Here is a 25,600-nt window from a genome sequence, read left to right on the forward strand (position 1 = left end):
CTTTTGAGTCTGCAAACCAATCTGACCCACCCGTTCTTAGAGGGCAGTCCAGAATCTGTGTTCTCCATCTGCCCAGACTTCACTGCAAACCCAGTGCTCTAGACTTCTGGCCGGACTGGAATTCGCTGATGGCTGATCTACTCCGGCCAACTCTACCATGTCCACAGCAAAGGCTTATTTCCTAGAACTCATTGCAAGGTTATATTTCCCTTTTGACTATCTCACCATAATGCTTTTAAACCAAAAATACATTTAGCTTCCCTAGTGTGAAGGCTATAGGCTTATAATTTTTATCTTAAATCTTCTCACTTCCTCCTCTCTTCCATACCAAAATCTGCTCCTTGGAACCTCAAAAATGGGTTTGAAGGTCATATGTCAGCACTTCTACCCACCAGTGGGTTTGAATTATGTCAGGAACCAGGGGTCCAGAGGACCACGGTGTTTATTCCAGACTTTCGCCCACCTTTTGCCTCCAACACCTGGTCCTGGATAGACGAGTTCTGAGTCTCTCTGTACCTGAAGTCTTTATTCATACAGTGGAATAAAAGTACCTGGTCCCTGCTGAGGAGAAAGAGGTGCTAGGTGCTCACATGCTTTGAGCTACTTAAAGGGAAGGTGTAGGCCACCAACCTTTATTGTCTTAGAGAGTGGGACCAGGTTGGGGGGTTCCATAGCCTTGGGGTCATTCTACTGCACTGAACGCTGCGTGGACTGGAGAGATTTCCCCTTCATCTTCCCCACCCCAGTGGGAAGAACCCTTTGCAGGGTGACATCATTTATGGGACGTCATGAGATACAAAACGATCACAAAGTGGCTGTCAACCAGGGCTGCACTTAACCTTGCTGATTGTCCAGACAGACAAGCGAGCCAGTCACCGCTCCGGAGCTGACGTACCATAGAATAGACCTAATGACTAAATAACATAATGTCAAATTCAGAATAAAATTCCATCTCTTGGAGCACATTCCATGGGCTTTCTCTGCTCCTGCTTTCGCTGGTATCTGGCTTTCTGGTAGAAAATGACGATGACCACGGAGATAGTACTTAGAAGAATGACGAGCAGCGTGAGCCAGAACGAGTACCCGTAGCTGTGGGTTGTTCCTCCGTAGGCGGCTGCTGGATACAACGGGTACAGCGTCTGGGCCAGGTCTTCGGAGAGATGGTTGGATTGTGTGTTCCCCACGAACAGTATCATGGCCACGAAAACGAAGAAAGCTGGAAAGAAGATTCGGTCTCGTAAATTATATGGTGATATCTTTTTTAATGTCACTTTCTTTCTTAAAGGAACCTGTGCTCTGTGGGCACGCATGGAATCTCTACACGGGGGTTATGGTCGTCTAGGTATTGGAATGCAAAGCAAGTGTAAGACCGGAGCTAGATTCTAGGCACAAACCGCTAAAGACTGAGGGCAGCGTCCAGCCAAGAGCAAACATATGGCTCAAGTCCTTATAGCAGGGGATGTGTGAAATGAACTTGAGAATGAGAAGACAGGAGAATCAAGCTTTCTAGAGAGGACTGGATAGATGACAAGGACTTGAAGGACAGAGCACTGCAAACAGAAGAGGCAGCCCATGCAAAGATTCCCCCGGTGGGGTGGGCTGTGAGCTCAGAGCCCCTGGGACCCCAGGACAAGACCTGGCCCCTGAGAAGCCTCTCTGAGGGTCCTGAGCACTGACTACGGAGGAGGAGACCACCCTGGAGAGCCTCAGACACTGGCTCAGAGCCTGGACTTTCATTCTGCTCACAGTGGAGTGTGGCGTTTAACCAGGAAGGGTATCTTCGCTAAACTTGTGTGAGAAGAGAACTTGTTAATTGTCTAATTGTCTTCTCTTCCTTTTTTTTTTTTTTTTTTATTCTTCACAATGTCCTCCCCTGGAGAGTGTGTCTTGGTAGTGACTTTGGACAGTCACCTTGACCCAGCTGGAGAACACAGTTCTGGAGTCAGAGAGAGCCGGGTTCCGCGGATCCAGCCACACGGCCCCCGGGCCTTCTCTGGACCGTATCCTTCCTGACCAAGGCAATGGGCAGATTCGGGGTTGGTTGGAATGGGGCTGGGCTAGCAGTGGAGAGGCGGCGGTGGTCAGAGGGCACGGGGTGTTCTCTGAGCTGATGGAATGTTCCAAGACTGATGGAGGGGACGGTTGCCCATCTCTGAGAATATTTACCCACAACTGGAGAGATATGTTGGGGTCAACGTGTGGCCATCGCCCACACCCGGAGACTTTTTCCCAATTCTCCAAAGGCCCTGCCATGAGGGCTTTTGTGTGAGGAGAACACTCAAACTGTCCTTGATGACAGATTTTCATGTTCAGGGTGATGGTTTTACTTCTCAATAATTTGGACGTACAAGAGCCTCTTCCTCTGATGCTCTATGCATCTCACACTCCTTAATTATCCTTCATTATGCTCTTGTGAAATTTCTCATAAATGGTTAGTCACAAGGGCCAGGGTGAACACAGGGTTACACACTTTTCTCTGCAGTGGGATGGGCTTGACTTTGATCTGAGTCGGGAGGGGCCGCCGCTGATACTTGACCTGAGCCCCTGCGGGAAGCGGCTGCCTCTCCCTGTGGCTTCCTTGGCTCTCTGGGACGGGGGATTTACAGAGGGATAAAGGGGGCTCCTTGGTAGCAGGGGGAGCTCATGAAGCCTCAGGACGCTGTCACCAGGCCTGGCCTGTCCGCATGAGACCATGTGACCTGCCCCATCACCTTCTGCTCTCGGGTTCCTGGGCTGAGGCTCAAACAATCAGCAAAGTCCTGTCAGGCCCCAACATTCTCTCAGTCTACAGTTACATCCCCTGTGGTCAGGGTCGGGACACTCCAGGCTGCTGTGGGGCGAAGGGCAGGCCGGGGTCAGAGGGCACAGGAGTCTGGGAGGCTGTGATGTTGTGTGTTCCTCCAAGCAGAATCTGATCCTGTTCCTTCCAAACCACACCAGGAAGCTCACATCCTCTTCCCCGGAGCCAAGAGTTTGTTCAAATGCAGCCTCTAGAAGGATTCACAGCACTTCCCTCTGGTCCAAGAGCCCCTGCAGCCAGCCTGACCAGGGGGACCAAGTCCACAGCCAAGATGACCCAAAGCAAGGTTGTCAATGACATTGTTGTGTGTAAAAGCCTTCTGCAGGCCGAGCCTCACCTAAACAGAGTTTCCACTAGGTTCTGCACACTCAAAGCTCATGTGAAGAAAATTGGGAGTCCCCAGAGGCAAACTCAGGGCCAAAGTCTGGCTTCTCAGAGCCCTGGGATCAAGAGGCCAGGCCAGGGGTGTCCAGAGGAGGCTGGAGGAGAAGCCCAGTGCCACAAAGATCTCCGTGACCCCTGCCAGAATGCAGCCTTCCTCCTTACCCTCCATATCTCAGGTTGTTTCTCTGCCCACCTGACAACCCCTTCTGTGTGCTGGAACTTGTCCAAGCCCAAAAGGAATGCCACATGAGCTCTCTCACTGTCAGAGGATTCTTTGTTGTTAGAAGTAGGTAGGGGCGCCTGGGTGGCTCAGTGGGTTAAGCCTCTGCCTTCGACTCAGATCATGATCCCAGGGTCCTGGGATGGAGCCCCATGTTGGGCTCTCTGCTCAATGGGGGGCCTGCTTTCCCTCTCTCTCTGCCTGCCTCTCTGCCTACTTGTGATCTCTGTCTGTCAAATAAATAAATAAAATCTTTTTTTTTTTTTTTTTTTTTTTTTTTTGGTCAGGGAGAGAGAGAGCAAGAGCGAGAGTGAGTACAAGCAGATAGAGTGGCAGACAGAGGCAGAGGGAGAAGCAGGCTCCCTGCTGAGCAAGGAGCCCAATGTGGGACTCGATCCCAGGATCTGGGATCATGACCTGAGCCGAAGGCAGCGGCTTAACCCACTGAGCCACCCAGGCGCCCCAAATAAATAAAATCTTAAAAAATAATAAAAAGAAGAAGAAGTTGGCGGGGACAGAGGGGAAGGCCACCGGCCCCGTGTTTCTCACGTTTTCCTCTACAGACGCTCACCGGCCTCTGCCACATGCAAAGTCAGCTTATCCTCCACTGTGGACACAAAGAGCTGGAAACCCCAGGCTTGCGGAAACAGGGTTTATGAGGCAATGGGCTTTGAGCCCCACGGGCTGTAGTGGGGCGAGGTCATCCCGTCTTGTCCCTGCGGGCCCACGTCCAAACGTCCTTTGGTGTTGGAACCTGATTTCCCTCTTGGGGCTGCCCCAGCTCCATGGGGTCAGGGGTCCCAGCCATTGGGTGGGTCTGCCAGTGAGTTCAGCACCACTGACGGCCATGGAGATTGTTCCAGGGGCAGGGGGAGGAGGACAATTCCAGGGCAAGTCAGATTTGGGGGAAAAGGAAATAAAACCCTGGGGTAGTTGGCCACCATCCTGCCTCTGCGGGGACCAGCCCTCTGCTTAGCCCCAGAGAGACCACTGGGAAAATCAAGAGACAAGCACCAAAGGGAATCAGACTGCTGATTGTGTGGGCCAAGATCCAGCCGTACCCGAAGCTGCCACTTTCTTTAGCTGCTTAATTATATGAGCAAAAATTAAAATAATCCATTTTTAACCCTGGAAGAGTGCCAAGGAGTCTTGCCTTTGGTTTGACTGAGGTGAGCTATAATCCTAGAAATAGCTTGGGGAGAGGAAGCCTGGCCTTCGGGAGAGGATGTCTGAGTTTGTAACCAAGTCCCTCAGCCTGACCCCTGGTGCGTCTGGGAGGTCAGAGCGCTCCACAGCACTGTTGTGACTGGCCCACCACAGGTGCCCAGTGCACTGGGGGTAGGGGCAGGTTGTTTGTTTTTACCACCAGGTAATAAAACCACAGGAGGAAAGGAAAGTGCAAGTCATGTGTGGATGCGACTAACCCAGCCCGACCCCAGATCCTCAGAGCCTAGGAGCCTGCATGCAATGTGGCCAGACCTGTGGTCCCAGGTCCCACCACTCGCCTGGATGAATGATTATGAATTGCATCCCTAAAAGTATCCCCCTTTGTGGAGTGAGTTGCACAGACTTCCCTTGATCCCTGCCACCCGGGGCTGGCTCTCAACTCATTTCCACTGTTAGCTTCCAGAAGGCCAAGTGCTACCCGCTGGGCGCCCCTCCCCCGAGAGCCGGATGTTCCTCTTCTCCAGGGCCACACTGCGGACGGCTGAAGCACAAAGACCGGGGATCCCTTCCTACCACCTGCCCTGGGCTTGTGCAAGGACGGTCTCTCACGGAAGGACAAGCTGCCCAGAGTCCTGGAGGCTTCCTGACACCTTAATGTCCAGACCACCTTTCCTGTGCTTGAAAGTTCCTGGCCTCTGTTAAAATGCTCTCCCTGGCCCGGACACGAAGCCGCCTCCAGAGGCATTCCATAGGTGGGACAGGCTTCTTCATGTCCTTTCTCAAGATCAGGTTTTCATGGTGGAGAGCAGGAGAGAGCAGAAGACCTCTGGCCGCCTGGCGAGGGCAGAGGGCCCCCCACTCGGCCACACCTCTGGGCACTCACGGTCGCTGCTGAGCCTCGCGACACCCCAGGGAGAGCCACACATACTGTGACCGAAGCTGGGGTCTGCTTCCCACCTGCGCTGCACCCCCACCCCAACTGTGACCAGTGCATGAATAGAGTAAGCTAGCCACACCCCAGAGAGTCCCCCGGAGCTCACAGGTCACCCACAAGAAGGGTGTTGCCCCAGTTTCTCTAAATGACCTTCTTTGTGGCCCTCTGAGGGACAGTCACAGAGATGTGTCATGTTTGGATTTTGACCCACACTGACTGTTATTTGGAGGTGAGGAGAGTAATTATGTGTGCATGTATGCCTGTGTGTGCGTGTGTGTGCATATGTGTATGTGGGCGCCTATGTGTGTGTGCGTGTGTGCGTATGTGGATGCATGCATGTGTGTGTGGGTGCACGTGTGTGTGCATATGTGTGTGTGTGTACGCACGTGTGCGTGTGTGTGTGTGTACTTCCACATGGTATGTGCACCCTGATCTGGCGTTAAGAACACAGCAGGAGTTGCCAACAGTGAGTGTCTCGTGGAGTTAGGGACATTGCATTTGACTCCTTACAGTTCCATACTCAACAGCAGGAGCTGGTGTAATTATGTATTTTAACACCTAACACCCAGCCCGCATGTCACTGCCCGCCTCTCCACCAGGGCAGTTAAAACCATTTTATCTCCAAGATGCTTCATAAATGCTGTTGGTTTGCAGACATAAATCCCGGGCCCTGGTGCACAACTTGGCAAGTACCAGGTCTGCGTAATCTCCATGGCTCCCCCGGGATTGTGTGCGTTCCTATGTGGGACCGAGCTGCAGAGGGACAGAGACCCAGAGGCCGTGCCCTTCAGCAGTGGTGTCCCCGGGGATACTCACCACCAAGTCCACTGCCGGTGTACACGCCCACGGGCCCCAAGAACGTCTGATAGGGGTTGCTGATGCTGTTGTAGAAGGTGAGCCCAGAGCTGAGCAGCAACGTGCACAGGCTGAGGACCAGGACCAGGATAACCACCAAATGCAGCGTTCTTTGGGAAGAACTGTTCAATTTCTCTAGAACTAAAGCAGTGTGTGGTAAGCATGTAGCACAAAAAGCAGACACCAGTCCTAGACCCGAGGGCTATACCCTGCCACCCTGGCAGTCCCTTGCACTCTCTCTGCCTGGACACTGGGGGTAGGAATTGCAGGAGACACCTCGCAGGTGTGCAGGGGAACAGGAAGAGGTGGGAACTCGGGGTACTCATTCCTCCTTGAATGTGTGTAGCACAGGACTTCGGGTAACTGACCCTCCACCCCAATTTTAGTTTCCCCAAGAAAAGAGGGTACCCTTCTTGATAAGCTGCGGCAGGGCTGGGCACCCCTCCTCTGTGCATTCTGGCCTCAGAGGTCTGCCAGCGGGCATCGCCACTTTTCCCCATGGGTGGTGTTCCTTTGCTCGGAGCACTGCTGTGCTTCCACTCCGGGACACTTACTGAAAACCTGCGATCGAGAGGATCTGGTACCCCTGGAGATTTTGGAGGTGAATCCATTACACAGAAGGCAAGGAGGGGAGGGAGACAAAGACAGCCTTGGGGACAGGCAGATGACCGCTGTGGGTGCCCCTGAGGTGTCGGCCACACTTCCCTCGTCACTTCCCTGGAATCAGAGGACCTAGTGCCCGTGTGGCTCAAATGCAGAAGGTGATCCGTGGGTAAACGATCAGAATTCTTCCCAAGCTCAATTCCTCTGAGCTCAAACAGCATTTTATAAAATGTGCCTATTTCTTAAGTGCAAAGGAGCCCCAGGCATGGATACGCACTTGTGCCAAACAGAACACAGATGCCCTGGGCTGGTAGCCCTGAGTTCCAGCTTTTGCTGTCCTCCTGTTTCTAACCACAACCCGCCGCCGTCCCTATGCATCAGCTTCCTCTGCTCGCTCCTGTGTTTATAACACAAGATGACCACACGGGAAGGGCACGCTGGCCCCACACTTACCTGTAACCCCAGCCACGCACTTATAAAACATCCCCAAAGGTCGCCGTGTGTTTTAGGGCAGTAGGCCGTTGACAACACATTAAGTAAACTGTTTACCGCAACAATATACAGCAAAAGTAATCAGGGGAAAAGACTTCAGACTTCACGGTAAGGGCAACGAAGTCATGGGGAACTGTGAGACTAAGAACCGCGATGGGCGGGGAGGACGGTAGGAGAAAGTAAAAGGCTTCTTCTTTCCATTCCTGTTTCCCAGGCCTCTGGGAGAGAGTGAGGAGCCCCTCCCAGCCTCACCGCAGAGCCACTTTAAAGAACAGAAACCAGAAAGGCCAGGAAAGATGGCTTGTTCCAGGGCTTGGGGCTCCTTCTCTCTCTCTCTCTGAACCCGAGTGCTCCAAAAAATGGGGCCCCTGTGAACTGGAGGGGCCCCCGGGACGTGGTACGCACCAGGGGAGGAACTGCCAAGCTTGTGCCTGACACGTGTCCTGGCAGCCAGGGGCCCTCTCTTTGCGAGGGTGGCCCTTTTCATGCCGTGCTGCCTTTGTCATTTAACAGCTCTTCGCTGAGTCACTGAGCTCGACTCCAGAAACCAGCATTGCCCTGTATGTTAGCTAACTAAAACTTAAATAGAAAAAATAAATAAATAAATAAAATAAAAAACAGCCCTGCCCACACAAATAAATAAATTAAAAAAAAACGCAAGCTCTTCACTGTGCCGGACCCAAACGTGCGTGTCTCCGATCCGCCCGGCGTCCTGCTGCTCCGTCGGGAGGAGTTCAGTGTCCCCTCGCTCCGCTCTGCTGCAGCCTCTCTTGTCACTGAAGGGAGGCCTGAACCCCAGCGCGATTAACAGCCCGCATCTGCAGAATGCGCTTTGCGAGGCACGATTCCAAAGCTCCTGCCCACCTGTCCCTGGCTCTGTACATACTTGACTCTGACTCCCAGCCCCAAAGCACACGGGCCAGAGTGGCACAGCTCCCCCGGCTCGGAGCGGATACGACCTGCACCGGGTCTCTCCCCTCTTCAGTCCTGAGCATCTAGATTGTTCATTCTGATTTTTATTTTTAATCGGCAGTACTCTAGAAGGGGGACAGATTTCCTGCCATCGGAGAGTGGACAGCGGGAGGCTACAGAAAGGGAACTGGTGGGAAGAGGAGAGGGCACCGAGACCTGCAGCCACCCCCTGGGAACTGCCTGGGAGAACACAGAGGCCAGAAGAGGGGAGTGACCAGCCCAGCAACGTGGGCCCAATGACGTCACCTCCCTTGGCCCGAGAACATTTTGCTCCTCCATGAGAGGCAGTCCTGGGAGCAAAGTTCAGCTCACAGGGACCCAGCAGTGACTGGACTGTTCACAACATCTGCTAATGACCCACAGGCTGGCTGGGCCAAGTCCTCAGCACAGCCCCGTGGGATGCATCCCAAGGAAGGACTCTGAGCACAGAGTTCAACTAAAACTGTGCCCCTGCCTGCCACTACCTATGGCCTGGGCGAGGAAGGCTGGGGTCTGATGGGCGACCTGCCCTCTGGGAACCGCGTGGGCTGGGCTGTTTGGAAGGCCCTGAGCTCAGGCTAAGACTCTCGCTCTTCGGCTGACCGTGGGGATGCCAGGGCGGGGCAGTTCTCTAACGGAGCACACGTCTGTCTTGACACGAGCGGATCATGACCCCAGAGGAGCAGGGAAAAGCCGGAAGCAGGACGCACCTGTCTGACGGTTTCCAACCCTCACCGTGAGGAAGGACCACTTCCCATGCCACCCATCCTGTTCCTTCCAGGCCACCCAGGGGGAAAGCTGAAGCTCTAATCAGAAGTGTGCTGGGGACCAAATAAACTCTGGGTTTAGCCAATAAGAAATAATTTGGATACTTAACTAGAAAATAGACATTTTGGTGTGGGGAGAATGTCATCTCTGGCGTGCCCTGGAGAATATTTCTGCTCTGTACACTTACTAAAAGCTGTAAATGGATGTTTGTTTGCAAATGGTGAACATTCCACTTTTTCAGAGTAGACCAGAAAGTGACAATTAGGTTAGGCTTTGTTTTTGACTGTTGGTAAGACCTAACAGACACGATTTTCCAAAAGGGTGCCCATTTGGAGCCTATTGACTCATACTTTTCTTTGTATTAATGCAACATTTTATCTTAATTTTAACAGCCATCTTTTAAAATTCTTTTTCAGCATCTGAATTTCCTGCCACACAGGTATGACAGCTGTATCTCTCAGCCCCCTCCCAGCTCAGAACTCAGACAATGAAAGCTGGAAATTCAGGGCAAGTTAGCAAGAATGAAACAGAATAAAGCCGCCCTAGCATCTGACAGCTGCTCTCTGCCTACAAAATTAGCAAATACATTCCGTTCTTTCCCCCTTCCTTTTCAGGGCCAAGCGTTGGAATCAGGAAAACCACCTCGAAATTGGAACTAATTGCCTGGCTTCTAGCAACCTCTGGAAAGAGACCATGTCTTCCGCAGCTGGGAGGCAGAAGATGTGCTGGGTACAGTGCTTCGCGTATGGAAATGGGTCATCTGGACTTTGGGCTTTCTGTGCCTGGAGATTTAACCCTTTAGGAGCCGCTTGCCGCAGGGTCTTCCTAGCTCCGGTTTTCCACCCGTCCTCAGACCTTGAGGGAGAGCCAGTGGCTTTGCCGGTGGGTGGGAACTGCCTTCCCCTTCTCAAGCATCTGGTCATCAGGGAGCCTGACCTGGTGGAACCCTCCACCCATGGACCCCAGTACACCCCTGAGAAGCTGAATGCTTGAGGTCTTCCAAGAAGTCCCAGGTGGCATGCCCAGCCTCTGGGAAATGTATCTGGGTTCTGTCACAGAGAAGGAGGGGGAGCGCATTTTCCGCCCTGTTAAACTCCATCACCCAGCGTGGTCATGTCTCTGGGGACAGAAAATAAGGTGCTCCTCCTTGGAAAAGTATAATGCGTATTGGGGGGGTGGGGTTGGTGAGTAGGAATACTAAGGAAGAAATAAGTCTCTTTTGTTTGTCTCCTTGCAATTAATTGGTTTTTGCAACAGATTTATTATTCTAATTATTATTATTATTATTTTTTTTTTGTCTTGGGCCAATAGTGCAATTTTGAGCCCCCTGAGAACAAACAGGGTAGGGGGAGAAAAGAGACTGGTGGGTGGGGTGGGCAGGCAGACTGGGCAAAACCCCTCCTTGCTGTCATAGCGACCTCCATTGTCTGATTTAACTGAGGGGGGGGCCTTTCTCTAGATTATGGTGATTCACATAATGTAATAAAAAATTATTTTTTTTTTTTTTAAAAGGAAGCTATGGTGAGTTCACCAAGCCCAGGAGTCATGGGCAGTTCTTCCTCGCAGTGTGCCAGCCCCTCCTTCAAGGAGCAGCGCTCCGGGGAAATGTTTTGGACCGAAATTCAATATCCAGAACTTTTGGAGTAGCAAAATCAAAGTGTTTACTGGTGGACAAAGGGGCTGTAACTTTTTATCTGGATATTAGACAAACCAAGAGGCCACCAGATGAAGCTAGTAGATCTCCTGGTCAGGCTGAGCTGGCCACATAATCTGGTCACATATGGGAGAGTTTCCTTGCCAGGTCTGACGGATTATCTTCCCCACCGGTGGACCTATTGGCGGCTGGATTCTCTTGGCGTGTTGAAATCAGCCTCGGTCACTTGGTACTGTGCTGTCATCTCAAAATCTACAGCCAAAATTGGCACAACGTCCTAAGTCCTATTCAGAAATAGAGGAGAACTTTGCGATATTCACGCCTCTTTGGAAATTTTCATTGTGACCTCATCCTGGGCAAGAAGCTGATATGTTACCGTCTTAAATGGAAACCTTAATGCATCATTGCTGGGGAAGGAAATGGCATTTATACAGATTTTATTTTGCTGCCAACAATCAGTTTCTGACCGGAGATGAGCCCCATGCGGCCCCAAGAAACCAGCAGAGCAGCAGCTGGACCTCAGCCTCTGGTTCTGCTCTCCAGGGAGAACATCCACGGGTCCGCAGCAGCTGAACCCAGGGTACGCCCGGCTCTAGTTCTGACTTTCCCCTATCCTAGAGAACAGTTAATAAATGTCCCTCATCCAGTGATGGCTAAAACCCTCAGCAGTGAACATCCCCTCGACTCTGTGGAGCCCTGAGCAGACATCAGCCAAAGCGAGTTGGGGTGCACCCTTGTCTGATTGTGGGCACAGCTTATCTTCTGGACGCGGGGCAGTGACTTCAGAGAGCTGACCGTGGCTCTGCGGTGACGAAGAATATAGTAGGGAGCCAGGCAAAGCAAATGCAAATAGTGTGCCTCATTCCCGCTGCCGTAGGGTGCCATGGGGCCCCCTTGGCCCTGCGCCCTCAGGGTTGGTCTAGGCTACGCCTCTCCCTGCGATCTCCACGCCATCCCAACCCCCCCCCCGCCCCCCAGGGCTTGAGAGCCAGGCTCAGACCTTCCCCAGCCTCCCCGAGCTTTGCTGATACAGGTCACCAGGGCTGTCCCTGAAGCCACGTAGCTCAGATGGGAACCAAGTGGTTTCAACCAGACAGCATGAAAATCAGAAACTTCACCGGCTGTTATCTCATAGTTAAAATTTTTTTTTCAGTGTGTCTGGAGGCTCAGGAACTAGTACACATTCTGGTTTTGCAAATGCTCTTCACATATTGAATGTGCGACTGCGTGTTCGAAAGTCTCTGTTTCGGGTTGCAGCAAGGGGAGTCCGCCTCCAATTCCCCAGGAGCCGCGGCAGGGCCTGGAGGAGGCGGTACCATTACTGCGCGTGACTGTGCAGCTGGAGGACATGCTGCTTTCACTGATGTCTAGGAGACAATTTTCATAACTTGGACGTACACCTATGTTGCTCAGGGTTTAAGGCTCAAACTCAAACTGAATATGACATCTTATATGCGGTAGGAAATGATGCCCAATTACAAGACAGCAGGAAATGGCTGAGTCATGGCTGATAATTCCTGTCTATCCGTATGCAATGCTGCTCCGTGCAGAGTCCATCCCAGGGGCTAAATAACAGACAAATGTTGCTTTTAGGGGCACCTGGGGGGCTCGGTCAGTTAAGCGTCAGTCTGGCTCAGGTCACGATCCCAGAGTCCCACATCAGGTTTCCTGTTTGGCAGGGAGATCTGGTTCTCCCTCTGCCCCTCACCCAGCTCATGCTGTCTCCCTCTCACTCTCTCTCTCACATAAATAAATAAAATCTTTAAAAAATAAATAAAAATCTGCAGTCAGTACACCTAAAAATACTGTTCCTACTATCCTCCTATGTTGGATACCATATTCCTGCTAATTATTTTCTTGTCAGTAAACTTGGGAATGCTGCTTCCACAGAGCGTTTGCCAGAATTATTTAGACTGAGGTGCTAACAGACACAACCAGAACCGAGCAAGCTAAAAGAATAATGTGGGTGAATTTTCAAAATTAAAATATATGTTCATATTAATTAAATCAATTAAAGTATATGTTCATATCTGTAAGCCATCTCAGAGCTTATGAGGACATCATTGATTGGAGGAGCTGCTATTTGGCCCAGACAGAGGTTGACATGAGTCTTAACCCGTTAACGCACTCTCGCTGTACCCACTCAAATTAAGTTCTCATTTACCTCCAAAGCCCTTCTTTGACTCCTCAAGTCCATGACTGAATTCCTGATGACCGTTCCCACGAAAGAGTCCGTAGACGATAATGAGACTACCATTTGAAGATGAGTCGCTGACGGCGATTCTGCTGCTGACCCATTCTTGGGTCCCAAGCATAGCGCAGACTACGATGAACGCCCCAAAGCTTGTGAGAAAGCTCGATAAGAACGTCAGGGTCTTCTTCGCTGTAGGCATTCTTCTCAGGAAAGGAGGGGTCCTCTGGTAAACAAAGAAAGCAACGATCTTTTTGTATTATGTTTGGACCTTATCATTTGGAGTCCAGTATTTAGAAATGGAGTCGAACGGAGTGAACGCTTCTTGTAAAATATAAAAGCTTGCTCTTCAGGGGACAAAATACCTCAAGGAACATTGGACTATGAATATGGTCATAAAGATTTACAGTGGCTGAACTTTGGTCTGGAGCTAGGGGTTGCTGTGGTGACAGCCAACCAGCAGAAACAAGGGGCAGGTGCGGTATTCCTAGGGACTTCCTCGATCACACAATTAATTTATAACTCTTTGTCACGTGCTGCGAAGCACACTCAGCCTACCATGTCAGGACTAGAATCCCTAAAACATAAATGAGGTCCTGTCCTCTGACCATCGCAGATACTGTGGATTCTAGCGGATTCTAGTGGATTCTAGCAGCCAACCACCTAGACTAGCTTTACCTGTTAAAGACATGACCCTAACAACAGTTCAGAAAGGAACGCTCAGAAGATCAAGCCTTTTCTGAAAACGCTGTGAAATGAAATGAGTAAACTTGTCCTTACTTTTAGACCTTATTAGAGAGGTGCACCTTTCCAATTCCCTCCTCCAAACCAGATTATATTTGCAAATTTTATTTTATTTTATTTTTTTAAAGATTTTATTTATTCATTTGACAGAGAGAGACCACAAGTAGGCAGAGAGGCAGGCAGGGAGAGAGGAGGAAGCAGGCTCCCAACAGAGCAGAGAGCCCAACATGGGGCTCAATCCCAGAACCCCGAGACCATGACCCGAGCCAATATTCGCACATTTTAGATGATAACTTGGGAGGGTACATCTTTATTTGTCCTTAGGGCTCTGATGGACATGGTTCTGAACATTCTTGCTTTAGGTCTTCATGCCGCCTCTCCTTCCTCCCTGTTGAGTGGCTAATGGTTTATAAGTGGTTCTTTCTGTCTCTCAGAGACACTCCTCCATTCGGCAAGCACGTCACTTCTCAAGATAGTAAATAGATGTTCACAACTCTTTTGCACTCTTTTTTAAAATTTCATTCTTTGATTATAAAGTAATAGCGTGTATGCACATTTGTGTCCCGTGGTTTCCTTGAATAACATCTACCTTATGTGGGGTGCAATGAGCCCACCGTCGGACGTCCCCCTCCGAGGAACTGGACTATGGGCTTCAGGAGGTGCGCCGTGTTTGTTTTGCTGAACGGTAGACCCCAGGGTCTGTCCAAGAGCAGACACCCAGCGAGTACTTGTTAAATGAATTATTGGAGACATACAGACCAATGTTCCAATGTCATGGACATGTGTGCTGTTTCGATTTTTTAATACACGATTAAAAAACGTGTACGAATATCCTTCTACATAACCCTTGTCCATATCTCTGGGTATTTCCTGCCTCGGATTTCTGGAAGTGCGTCAACGCATGTGAACCTTCACTGGCGCGGTTGCTACGTCTTGCTCATCGGCTCTTTAGAAAAATTTGTACCGATTTGACCGCCCACCTTTATGCGGTTGAATGCCCTCTTTACCCTTTTTTCACAACATTGTATATTATTGGGAAAACTGATTTTTTTTCCCAAGCAAGTCTTTATTCTGACTACATTTTTAAGCAGTTATTTCAGTAGTTTCAGGAGTTCTTTCCTTGGAGTCCATTTCCTTTTCTTTTTCTTTCTTTTTTTTTTTTTAAGATTTTATTTAGTTATTTGTCAGAGAGAGAGAGAAAGAGCAAGCACAAGCAGGGGCAGTGGCAGGCAGAGGGAGAAGCGGGCTCGCCGCTGAGCAGGGAGCCCGCTGTGGGCTCTGTGTTTGTGCAAATCTAGAGATGCTTGTTCCTGTATGATTATACGGTCAGGAGAGTGACCTGCGTCATCTCCACGTGAGCGTCATTCCGTGGTTTGTATTTCACATATCGGTGAGGGTTTTGTTTTTTGGTTTGTTTTTTTTTTTTTTTTTTGTTTTTTTTTTTACATCTTTATGGATGCTTTGCTGCCTACAGTTACAAAGGTCTATGTAGTCAGTCAAATATTTTAGTCTTACACTGTGAGTCCTGGATTCGGCATCTCAACTCCAAAGCCAGAAGTCTGTCTACACATTCAAACCAGCTCAAGCTTGCTTACAAACATAAAAACGATGTACTCGTAAGGGTACACAGTTACTTCACAGGTCCCGAGGGGAGGGTGACATGAGGACTCTGGGAATCCCCCAGACTAGCGATTTCCATTTTCTCTGCTCCTTTTTACACATATTCCATTCTTCTGGGTTTATTTTTTTAAAACATTAAAAGTCATTCTTGTCAGTATTGAATTTCTGTCCTCACATTTAATTTGCTTTTCTCTTTCTAAATTTTCTGAGGTAAATGTTTTGTTTCCTTAATTATTTTGCTGTTGGATTAATAATGAAAGTATTTAAAACTGAATTTTCCTCTCAATATAGGATGTTGGCCAAGTCCCACAGGTTTTATGCAGAATCTTTTGTAAACTGATTTGTAGTATTTTTTTTCTTCCTTATTGAAGCATAAGTTTGTAAAATAACTGAATGATAGGATTGTTTCTATTTTTCATTATTTATTTTTAAAATTTTCTATAATTTTATATTTTACTTTTCTATAATTTTGGTGAGAGGTTGTAGTTCTCATGATATTTACTCTCTGATTTTATTGATATTTTCTGTGCAGGCCCATTTAGAAGCCACTTTTATAAAGGCTTGTAGCATTTCATGTCACTTGATGCTAACCCATTTTATGGATTTACCCTCGTTCATTTAACAATGTCCTGTTTTGGACATTTAGAGTATTACTATTTTTTTTTTCTTTTGCCCATATAATCTTGTTAGATTATGGATTGTTAATAATAGCCTCAGGATAAGTTCCTGGAGAAAAACTGCTGGTTCAGATAGCCATTTCAGGATTTTTTTATACCAAACGCAAATAGGCTTTCTGAGTGGTCTCCAGTTCATAATCCCACCAGCAACGTTTGAGAAAGCTCTCTTGTCTGTGGTGCAAGAAAAAGCTAGCTATTAAGGTTTTAAATTTTGGTCTTTCTTTTAGGAAATCTTGCATTACCTATACATTTTACCTATGCAACAATACTACGATCCACTTTTCTGGGTCACTACAGTTTTGCCTTTTCTAGAATTTCATAGAAATGATATACTACAGTATGCAATCTTTGGTGTCTGCCTTGCTTTGAGAGTCATCTGAATATTCACAAATTTGTTAATCCATTCAGCCATTGGTGGACATTTAGATGGAGTCAAGTTATCAACTATTACGAATAATGCTAGTATGAAAATTTGTTACAAGTCTTTGGGTGGTCATTTTCTTTCCTTTCTCTTGGATAAATACAAGGAATGAAATTGGCGGGGCCCATGACAAATGCATTTAACTTTAGAAGAAGCTGATGGAACATTTTCCAAAGGGGTGGTGCTAACGTGCATTCCCAGGAGCCATGAGCAGGATGGTCCCAGTTGCTCCATATCCCCTCCAACACCTGCTGTTATTGGTCCCTTATAACTGGGCATTCTAATGAGTGCTTAGTAGTGTCTCACTATGGTTTTGATTTGGATTTTGTTAATAGGAATAATTGAGCATCTTTTTATATGCTTATTTGCCACTTGTATGCTTTCTTTGGTGAGGTATCCATTTAAATCTTTTGCCCATTCTCTTAACTTGATTCGTCTTCTTATCGAGTTCTATGAGTTCTTTCCTTTGTTTTTTCTTTTTTTTTTTTAAGATTTTATTTTATTTATTTATTCGACAGAGAGAGATCACAAGTAGGCAGAGAGGCAGGCAGAGAGAGAGAGAGAGGAGGGGAAGCAGGCTTCCTGCTGAGCAGAGAGCCCGGTGCGGGGCTCGATCCCAGGACCCTGGGATCATGACCTGAGCTGAAGGCAGAGGTTTAACCCACTGAGCCACCCAGGTGCCCCTCCTTTGTGTTTTCTGTATGTCAGTCTGTTATTAGATACATGCTTTGCAAGTGTTTCCGCCCCAGTCTCTGGCTTATCTTCCCATTTTCTTAACACTATTTTTGGAAGAGAAAAAATTTTTAATTTTGGTGAAGTTATATTTACCAATTTTTCTATTTATGAATTGTGATTCAAATGAGATACTTAGAAAATATTTTTCTAACCTAGGATTGCAAAGATTCTTTTCTGCTATGTTTTCTTCTAGAAGTTTCATCATTTTAGCTCTTACATTTATGATTATTGCATATTTTAAGTTATGTTTGTATATACTATAAAACAAGATCAAAAGCTCCTCCTTACACATGTGGATATGCAACTCTTCAAGGCTGACGTCATGAAAAGTGTATTTCCTAGTGAATTGCCTTGGCATTTTTGTTGAAATCCAATGATCACATTTGCGTGGGTCTCTTTCTGGATTCTCTGTAACGAGGCCTTTCTTCCCAGCTCTGCATAAGCTTCAGGAAGGCTTGTCACCTGTTTTTCAGTGGGTCTTTTGCTGGCCCCAAGTAGCTTCCTCACAGGTGCAGATCAGCACTCCACCAAAGATTCAAGGGACCCCTCTCTCCACGAGGACTGTACTACCAGTTCTAGCCACTTTCGCCTGCCCACTTTCTCACTTCCCTCTCTTTGGTCTCGCTATGGTTCCCCTCTTTCCTTGGAAACCACCTGGGGCAGTGGGCAGTCTCCGCTCATTTGTTTTTCTCTCAGGAATCACAGCCTATTCTGCCTGATGTCTCGTGTCTAGAGACCTTTCCTTTGTATACCATTTTCTGTTCTATTGATTTCTTTTTATTTCACTCTATCTTATTTTACTTAAAGATTTTATTTATTTATTTGAGGAAGAGAGAGACCAGGGGGGAGGGATGGAGGGAGAGGGAGCTGCAGACCCCCCACGGAACAGGGAGCCTTACACGGGATTCGATCCGAAGACCTGGGGGTTACAACCTCAGTTGAAGGAGATGCTTAACCGAATGAGCCACCCAGGCCCCCTGTTCTAGAGATTTCTTAAGTCCGGAGGGCCATTCTGATCCCTGTTACTCCATCATGGTCAAAAAAGGCTTTATTTTTGAATGATGACACGGCGTCCACATTGTCTTCCCCTAAGGCTTTTGTACATGTTTGTCTGTTGTCTTTTGACATTGAACAGCAGTTGTGGAAGAGCTGGAGGTCAGCATTCTTTCTTGCTTCTGACTGGGACTTACTTGTCCCAATAGCATAGCTCCGGAAGTCTTCATTTGTGAGATCTAGTCAGCTGGTAACCTGGGTAAGTTTTGTACAGATCCTTCTGTATAATTCTTTTTCTTTTTCTTTTTATTCATGGGTTCTCTTTTCACTCTACTCACACAGTTCATTGTAAAGATACTTTTCTGTGCTATTTCTCTGAGTCTTGAGCGGCCGCTGCTGAAATCTTACCATAGGCTCCCTGGTTATTCTTGAGGTGATCTTTGACTCCCCTTTCTCTCTGATCGCTTCAGTGGCCCGTCTTTTTCTCTGAATGCCCTGAACTTCCCTCCATAATGATAACTTGTCTTTTAGCCAAGCCTTTTTCTAATTTATGTGAAAATGTGAAATACGTAAATCTGAAATTGGGTGGTTTGGAGTTCTAATTTGTTTTCTTTGCTCTGAAATTTCCTTTCCATCTCATCTCAGTTGTTTTATTATCTATTACTCCCTTATTTTATTAAATTCTTCTTATTATAAGTTCTTACATAGCACAGTGTATGCACGGGGAACTGCTTCTGTTCATGGGATTGGGTGTTTTCTGGCCTGAAGAGGGTTTACTCTGCCTTTTCTCTTGCTGTATAGTCGCATTGTTCCCTTGGTGTTTTTTCCCCATTGCTTATACTGAAAGTGGGCAGTCCTGTCTAATCATTGGTTCGTTTCATGGATTTTGAGTGCTTCTTCCTGACTCCTGCTTGCCTTATCTGGCCTACTTGGTCGTATCCTCTCCAAGCTTCAGTTTTGGGCTGGATGTCTTTCTATCTTGTTTTTCTCCAAACGCATCCAGGAAGGAAAGAAGGTCTAGAGCTCTGACCCAAGTCAGGTGGCTTCAGCTCATGTTAATCTGGGGCAATGGCAGCCTCAGGCGGCACCTGCCACAAGGCCCCAGTCACGGTCACCTCATCTGACTCTGTTTCCACCGGCGGCTTGAGTTTCTTGAGCCTCTGCTCCTGGGTTCCCCGGCTCTCACCCTTGTCCAGAACTTCTGTCAGCTTCAAGTTATTGCAAAACAAAACAAAGCAAAGCAAGCAAGCAAACAAAAAACCCCAGAACAAGGAGCAGCATCCCCCTCATATCTCTACCCCAGAAATCTGTTGGCATTTTATTAGCTTGAATGTTGTCAGACACCTGCAGGTCCGGAGTTCCGGGGAGGAGGTCTTGTTAGTGGAATTGCATTTGACTCATTTTGAGTTCGACGAGGCAGAAGCTGGGACCTTGTTTCAAATCCAGAACCTTTACCAAAAACGTTTGGGAACCCCCCACCCCCGGGGTGTGATGTGTACATGATCTCACCTTTTTTTAGGGAACAAGGAGGCCTGGCACTCCTTTGGAAAGGGGTAGGGAGGTTACTTAAAGGCAGACCAAGCCTGGGCAAGGGGGACAGGCAGAGGAGGCCACTGCACATAGAACACAGAGTCTGCAGCACGAAGCCCTCATGGGTGGGGGCAGTGCCAGACCCAAACCCAAGATGGTGGTTTTGGAGCAGCGGCCGGCAGGTGGCTCTGGGCTGGTCATTTCAGCTGCACTCTTGTGTTCTTTGACACTAGCATCTCTGTATCCTTAACGTTTCTATCTACATGAATTGCGTCTAAATTAATCGAGGGTGACACATGACTGTGACACATCGACTGTAATACATGAGCTTAGTCCTAGCAAAATCTCAAGTGGTATTGCCAATAACAGTTTTCTAATACCTGAAAACAAATACGCAACTTGCATACGAAATAAAATTTCTAACATCCTCCCCATACAGGATTTTACTTTGGGAAATGCTAGTCCAGATGATACGAAGAAGGAAATGCCCTCTGTGTGGCCACAAGGCACCAGGACAAGCTGTTACCTTTTTTTCTTTTTATTCCAATTTGAAGCTGCTGATTCCTTTCGCTGTTCATCATGGGGGTCATCAAATTTGAGTGGTGTTGTTGTTTTAATCACAAATATGCACCTCGTGGCACACAAAGTTCTAGAACATGTGATAGGATTCGTTTTACTTTTTAATTCATTCATGTCCATGTTGCTTTTCTTATAGAATGTGTGTAGTTCACACATACTTTTGGGATATTTCCATAGAAAGACAGCCTTGATATGATCCGAATGTTCCATTGAAGAGCCAATCTTTTTTTATACATAAAAGCCTTTCTTACCATTGCAATGCTTCAAGGAATCAAATATTTAAAATTTTTTATCTTGCTTCAACCACTGATAAGAAATTGCTACCGTATCCTATTTGCCAAGAGTGTCTCCCTAGGACCTCAGTGCCGCAGTATGTCTGATCCCCAACTTTTCCCTCAATTCCCAGAGCAAAGGGAAAATACACACAAAGCAAAAACTAGAGGGAAAATAAACCATTTCCTACGTGATAATGTTCTGCGGATTTCATGGTGAAAATGAAGCAATGAAATCATTTCCTTTTGTTAAAAATCTTGTTGCCTGTCTCTCGGATTTTCAAAGAGGTTGAGGGAAGAAATACACTTTGCCAGAATATAAACATTTCTGAGAGACCGTGATCTTTCCGTGAGGAATGGAAGGGTACGCCGTGCAGTATGAAAGTACGAAACTACTTGGAGCATATCACAGAACTTCTGTGTGGGATTGTGTTATTTTTTGGCCTTCCAATGGTATCAAGCACGATTTTTAGAGATCAGTTTACTTATGGGACTGAATCAAAGGCTCCTAATGACGTAGGAAGTAAAGTAATTAATGGTATTTTTTACTGGGAATGGAACCCTAACCTGCCCTCATACTTACATATGTGAAAACTTGTTTCAGAAGAATCACACATGCGCGCACACACACTCACACACACACACGCATGCGCGCGCACACACACACACATGCACACATATGATGTATTAATCATCTCTTAAAAAAAACACAACCTGTATTCTCTATTCACACATACTCTCATATGCGGGAATGACACAGGGACAAGAAGATTCCTCACAGAATCTTCACGTTAGAAAACGGTTGCGAATCACCTATGTGACTTATAACAGAAACGTATTTGAATAAATGTTGGTGCATCTGCATATCGACATTGGTGATTAAAATGGGCATGAGTATGAAAAATACCGACGGAGTACAATTTAGGTGGCAGAAAATTCATATGTATATAGGTTTGTAAATGCCTAGGATTTTTCTGGAAGGATAGAGAAGAAAGTGGCTACTGACCTTGTCTCAGGAGAGGCGAACTGGTTGTCTGGGGAGCAAGGAAGTAGGCAAGACTTACGTTTTTTCATTTTCACTTTTAAAAAATTCTGTATTTTGAGCTGTGTCTATGTATTCCCTATTTTTTAAGCATAACATTAACTGCCATTTAAATGACATAACACATAACTTCACTGTATATACTAATTGCAAATCTGAGCAGCATGTAACACAGAACTAGAATTGCTACATACATGTTTAATGTATATAATATTACATTTAAATTATTTAAAATTTACATGACTTAAAATCTTTCATTTGGTGCCATTTAAGGTGCTTGCCAAGTGTTAAAGATGCAAAACTGAGGGGGACTCAGCCTCTGGGGAAGTGATCCATGTCAAGAACCACAGACCAATGTGGTAAGTGCTTGAAATAAAGGTGGCATGGGGCGCCTGGGTGGCTCAGTGGGTTAAACGTCTGCCTTCGGCTCAGGTCATGATCCCAGGGTCCTGGGATCGAGCCCCACGTCGGGCTCCCTGCTCAGTAGGGAGTCTGCTTCTCGCTCTACCCCTTCCCCTGCTCGTGCTCTGTCTCTCTCCCTCTCTCAAATAAATAAATAAAATCTTAAAAAAAAAATAAAGGTGGCAAATACAGTTACAACCATGATAAAGTGATAGGTACCAAATGTATCCTCCTGCCATTAAAAAGTATGAAACAGGAGAAAAAATATCTGGTAAAGGGTTTTTGGGTCGATGGACTGCTGTGATCCTTGAGAGGAACAGAACAGGCAGATGGGCATATTAACCCCTTCGTGCTGCCAGGGACGGTCTCTGAAGAGGCCACGGAGAGGTAAACTCATCCAGGGAGCAGCTGTGTTTCTGAGCCGAAGACAGAAATCCAAGTTTGCAGCCAGGAAGACTGGCATGTGGGAGGCAGGGTACAGAAGCAGAATGAAGCTGTGCAAAAACGGAAGCTCCAGTGTTCTGCACAAGACCCCCTAAAGTCTTCCATTTCGTAAGAAGCAATGCATTTCCAGGATGAAGTAGCACGTCATCAAGGGTTTATGGTGGGCTGAGAGGTTGGGAGATTCTAGGAGTTCCAATCAGAGAGTGGAAAGACCTTGCCAATGCCTCGCACATTCAGCTCAGCCCTCAAAAAGGCCATGCCCTAGGACTGGGACCACCCTAGCTCTGGAGAGGGGTTTCTATTGGCATATCCCTAAAGAAGCCCAAACCAATCTAGACTCTCAAGAATGTTGCATCCAACAGACAATTAAAAAATTGGACGTGTAAAGGAACAGGAAAATAGTCAAGATGCATAGATGACACAGATGTGAAAATTAGCAAAGAGCTTGGAAATGCTATTGGAAGTACATTCTTGGGGCATTTGCCTGGCTCAGTCGGTTAAGCTTCTGCCTTAATGCTCAGATCATGATCCCAGGGTCCTGCTTCTCTGTCTCCCTCTGCCTGCTGTTTCCCCTGCTTGTTCTCTCTCTCTGTCAACTAAATAAATAAAATCTTAAAAAGAAGAAGTTTAAATCCTTATTCAAGGATTTAAAGGAAAAGATGAATGAACGTGGAGAATCTTGACAGAGAAATAAAAATTACTTTAACACTAACCAAATAAAAATTCTGTGACCTAAAAAAATAAAATATCTAAAATGAAAAATTCACTGAATGGACCAAACAGAGGATAGAGCAGTGTGAAAGGAAAGATCAGTAAACCTAAATATCCAGAAGTAGAAACTATCCCAACTGAAACCCAGAGAGGAGGAAGGACTTAAATGTTTTAAAACCTTGATGACCTGCGGGACCGTATCAGGAGGTATCACGTACCTCTTATTGGAGCCTCAGAAATGGGAGGAGGTGGAAAACATTTAAAAAAAATAATGGCTGAAAAATGTCCAAATCTGACAAAAACCGTACACTTAAGAACAAAGCAGCATAGTTCCAAGTATGATAGATACAAAGAAAACCACAGGAAGACACATTTTAATCACATTTCTTTTTAAATAAATATTTATTTATTTATCTTAGAGGGGAGGGTCGGAGGGAGAGAGAGAGAGAGAATCTTCAAGCAGACACCCCGCTGAGCATGGAGCCCAATGTTGGGGCTTGCTCTCATGACCCCGAGATCACAACCTAAGTGGAAACCAAGAGTTGGATGCTTAACTGTACACCCAGGCGCCCCTTAAATCGCATTTCTAAAAAACAATAGGGAGAACGTCTTAAAAGGAACTAGAGAAACCAGATACAATACCTGAACTACTGGTATAGTTAATAAAGCATGAATCCCCCCCCCCAATTTTGCTACATGAAAGAAATCGAAAGTAAAAAATTCCTGTAAAAAAATAAAAAAATAAAGGATAAAAAAATCATAAAAATTTATGATTCCATTTATATGAAGATCTAGATCAGCTGAAATTACCTAAGGTAATAAACATCAGAGCAGGGGCTGGTTTGGTGTGGGTGGGGGATTTTCTGGGGAGGAATGGGGGGCTACATTCTAGAGTGATGGAAATGTTCACTGTCTGTGTAGGATACGTGTATTTCACTTTTTTATGTATTTGTCTTTATTCATTAAACTGTCCACATAGGATCTGTATAATACATGTATATTATTCATCGTGAAAAGTAATCCAAGGGAAAAATAGTTAAAATTCTCTGAGCACCTGAAGGAGGGGACAACTACCCGTTTTGGGGGGATAGTAGAGAAAACTCCTCGCACAAGTCACTGCTTAATAACTCTTATTACTTGGGCATACCTTGGAAAGGATATTTGGGTAATGTGATAATAGGAGGATTTGTACCCATTGGAGTTGTTCATTCTGGAACATTCTAGAGATCAGAGGAGCCATCCTGCATTTCCTCATTTTGTGCATAGGTCCTAAAGTCAGTTTTCCTTGCTGCCCCTGCGCTGTAGCCCATCAATCATGAAAACCTTCTGATTTTATCACTTAAAGTCGTGTGAGTTTATGCTAATGTCTCTGTATGATATTTACAGGCAAGCTCTGATGTGATTTCAACATACCAATTCTACCTTTCTTGTTTGTCTTCCGGGAGAGCATTTCTGGCCTGAGTGTTTTTAATTTTCACTGACATCTATCTGGCCCTTAATGTGCCAAGAGCACAATCTGGGTTACCCAGCCTTGAGCCCAAAGCCTCAGTCCTGAAATAGAAGACATGATATAAACATGAAATAGAAGACAAGTTGCATTGAACTATGGTTCATAGCAGCAGTCTCAGGAACACTGCCCCAGCCTCCTGCCTGTTCAAGGAAGGGAGCTGCGGGGTGTGGTGGAGAGGAGGGGCAGGGAGGGCCAGTGGGAGCACGCTCCAGCGGGGAGCAAACAGGAATGCAGAAGGGGGATCGTTTAGCAAGGGCCTTGGCCTGGGGTCCTAGAAGAGGAGGATGGCTCGGTGGTGAGAGGTCCTTGAAGCCCAGGATGAGAGTAGGGGAACTGACTCATGGGTCAACAGGGGCCTTGAGCTGGAGAGAAGCAGAAGGAAGGGAAACAGAAAGGAGAGGTTAAGAAGGATCAAGGGGCTTCCGTATGGGGATCAGCCCTACCCTGGCATCCAGGCCTCTGACAACATGCTTTTGTGTGACAGTGATGAATGTAGACTTAAGAAGTTAAGGGATATTGCTTAATTTCTGGAAGAATCCAACAGAGAGGATGTTACCAGGAGAGAGGAGCAGTCTGGCCCTCCTCATGTTACCAGGGCTGTTGACTTTCCAGTAGCAGATGTCTCACAAAGGCAACTTGCTTCTCTCTCCTTGCATTACAGACTGTCCCCGCAGTCCCGCAGCGTTAACAAGCACATCTGTGCTCACCCGAGCTCTGGAAGCCTGGCCTTCATGGGCACAAGCCTGGCACCCTAGGCCTCTGCAGCAGGCCAGTTGAGAGCTGGGTGAGGTCACCGGCCTACCTGGCTCCTCCCAACCTGGGCTGCTCCCTGCAGGCACCTGGTGGGGTGGGAGCTGGGGAGCTCCCTGCCCTGCTGGGTTCTCAAGACAAGGCTGCCTGG

The 25,600-nt window shown here is 47.1% G+C and overlaps 1 protein-coding gene across 1 annotated transcript; it reads right to left on the reverse strand.

The window, feature by feature from the left end:
- Positions 1-618: 618 nt before the first annotated feature.
- On the reverse strand, positions 619-13,397 carry CLRN3 (clarin 3). Its single transcript, XM_047703172.1, has 3 exons — positions 12,993-13,397; positions 6,322-6,501; positions 619-1,216 (listed from the first exon to the last, which is right to left on the reverse strand). Exons 1-3 carry the CDS (start codon positions 13,219-13,221, stop codon positions 936-938), a joined length of 690 nt encoding a protein of 229 aa, XP_047559128.1. The 5' UTR covers positions 13,222-13,397; the 3' UTR covers positions 619-935.
- Positions 13,398-25,600: the final 12,203 nt, after the last annotated feature.

This window comes from Lutra lutra, chromosome 14 (genome assembly GCF_902655055.1).
Source record: "Lutra lutra chromosome 14, mLutLut1.2, whole genome shotgun sequence".
In the NCBI taxonomy this organism is placed as follows: domain Eukaryota; kingdom Metazoa; phylum Chordata; class Mammalia; order Carnivora; family Mustelidae; genus Lutra; species Lutra lutra.

Excerpts from the sequence above, each read along its gene's own strand:
- CLRN3 (XM_047703172.1), bottom strand. The coding sequence starts at position 13,221 with ATGCCTACAGCGAAGAAGACCCTGACGTTCTTATCGAGCTTTCTCACA. Across the intron at positions 6,502-12,992 it reads GTCAAAGAAGGGCTTTGGAG|TTCTAGAGAAATTGAACAGT; the intron begins GTAAATGAGAAC and ends ACACTGCTTTAG. Across the intron at positions 1,217-6,321 it reads CACCGGCAGTGGACTTGGTG|CTTTCTTCGTTTTCGTGGCC; the intron begins GTGAGTATCCCC and ends TCTTCTTTCCAG.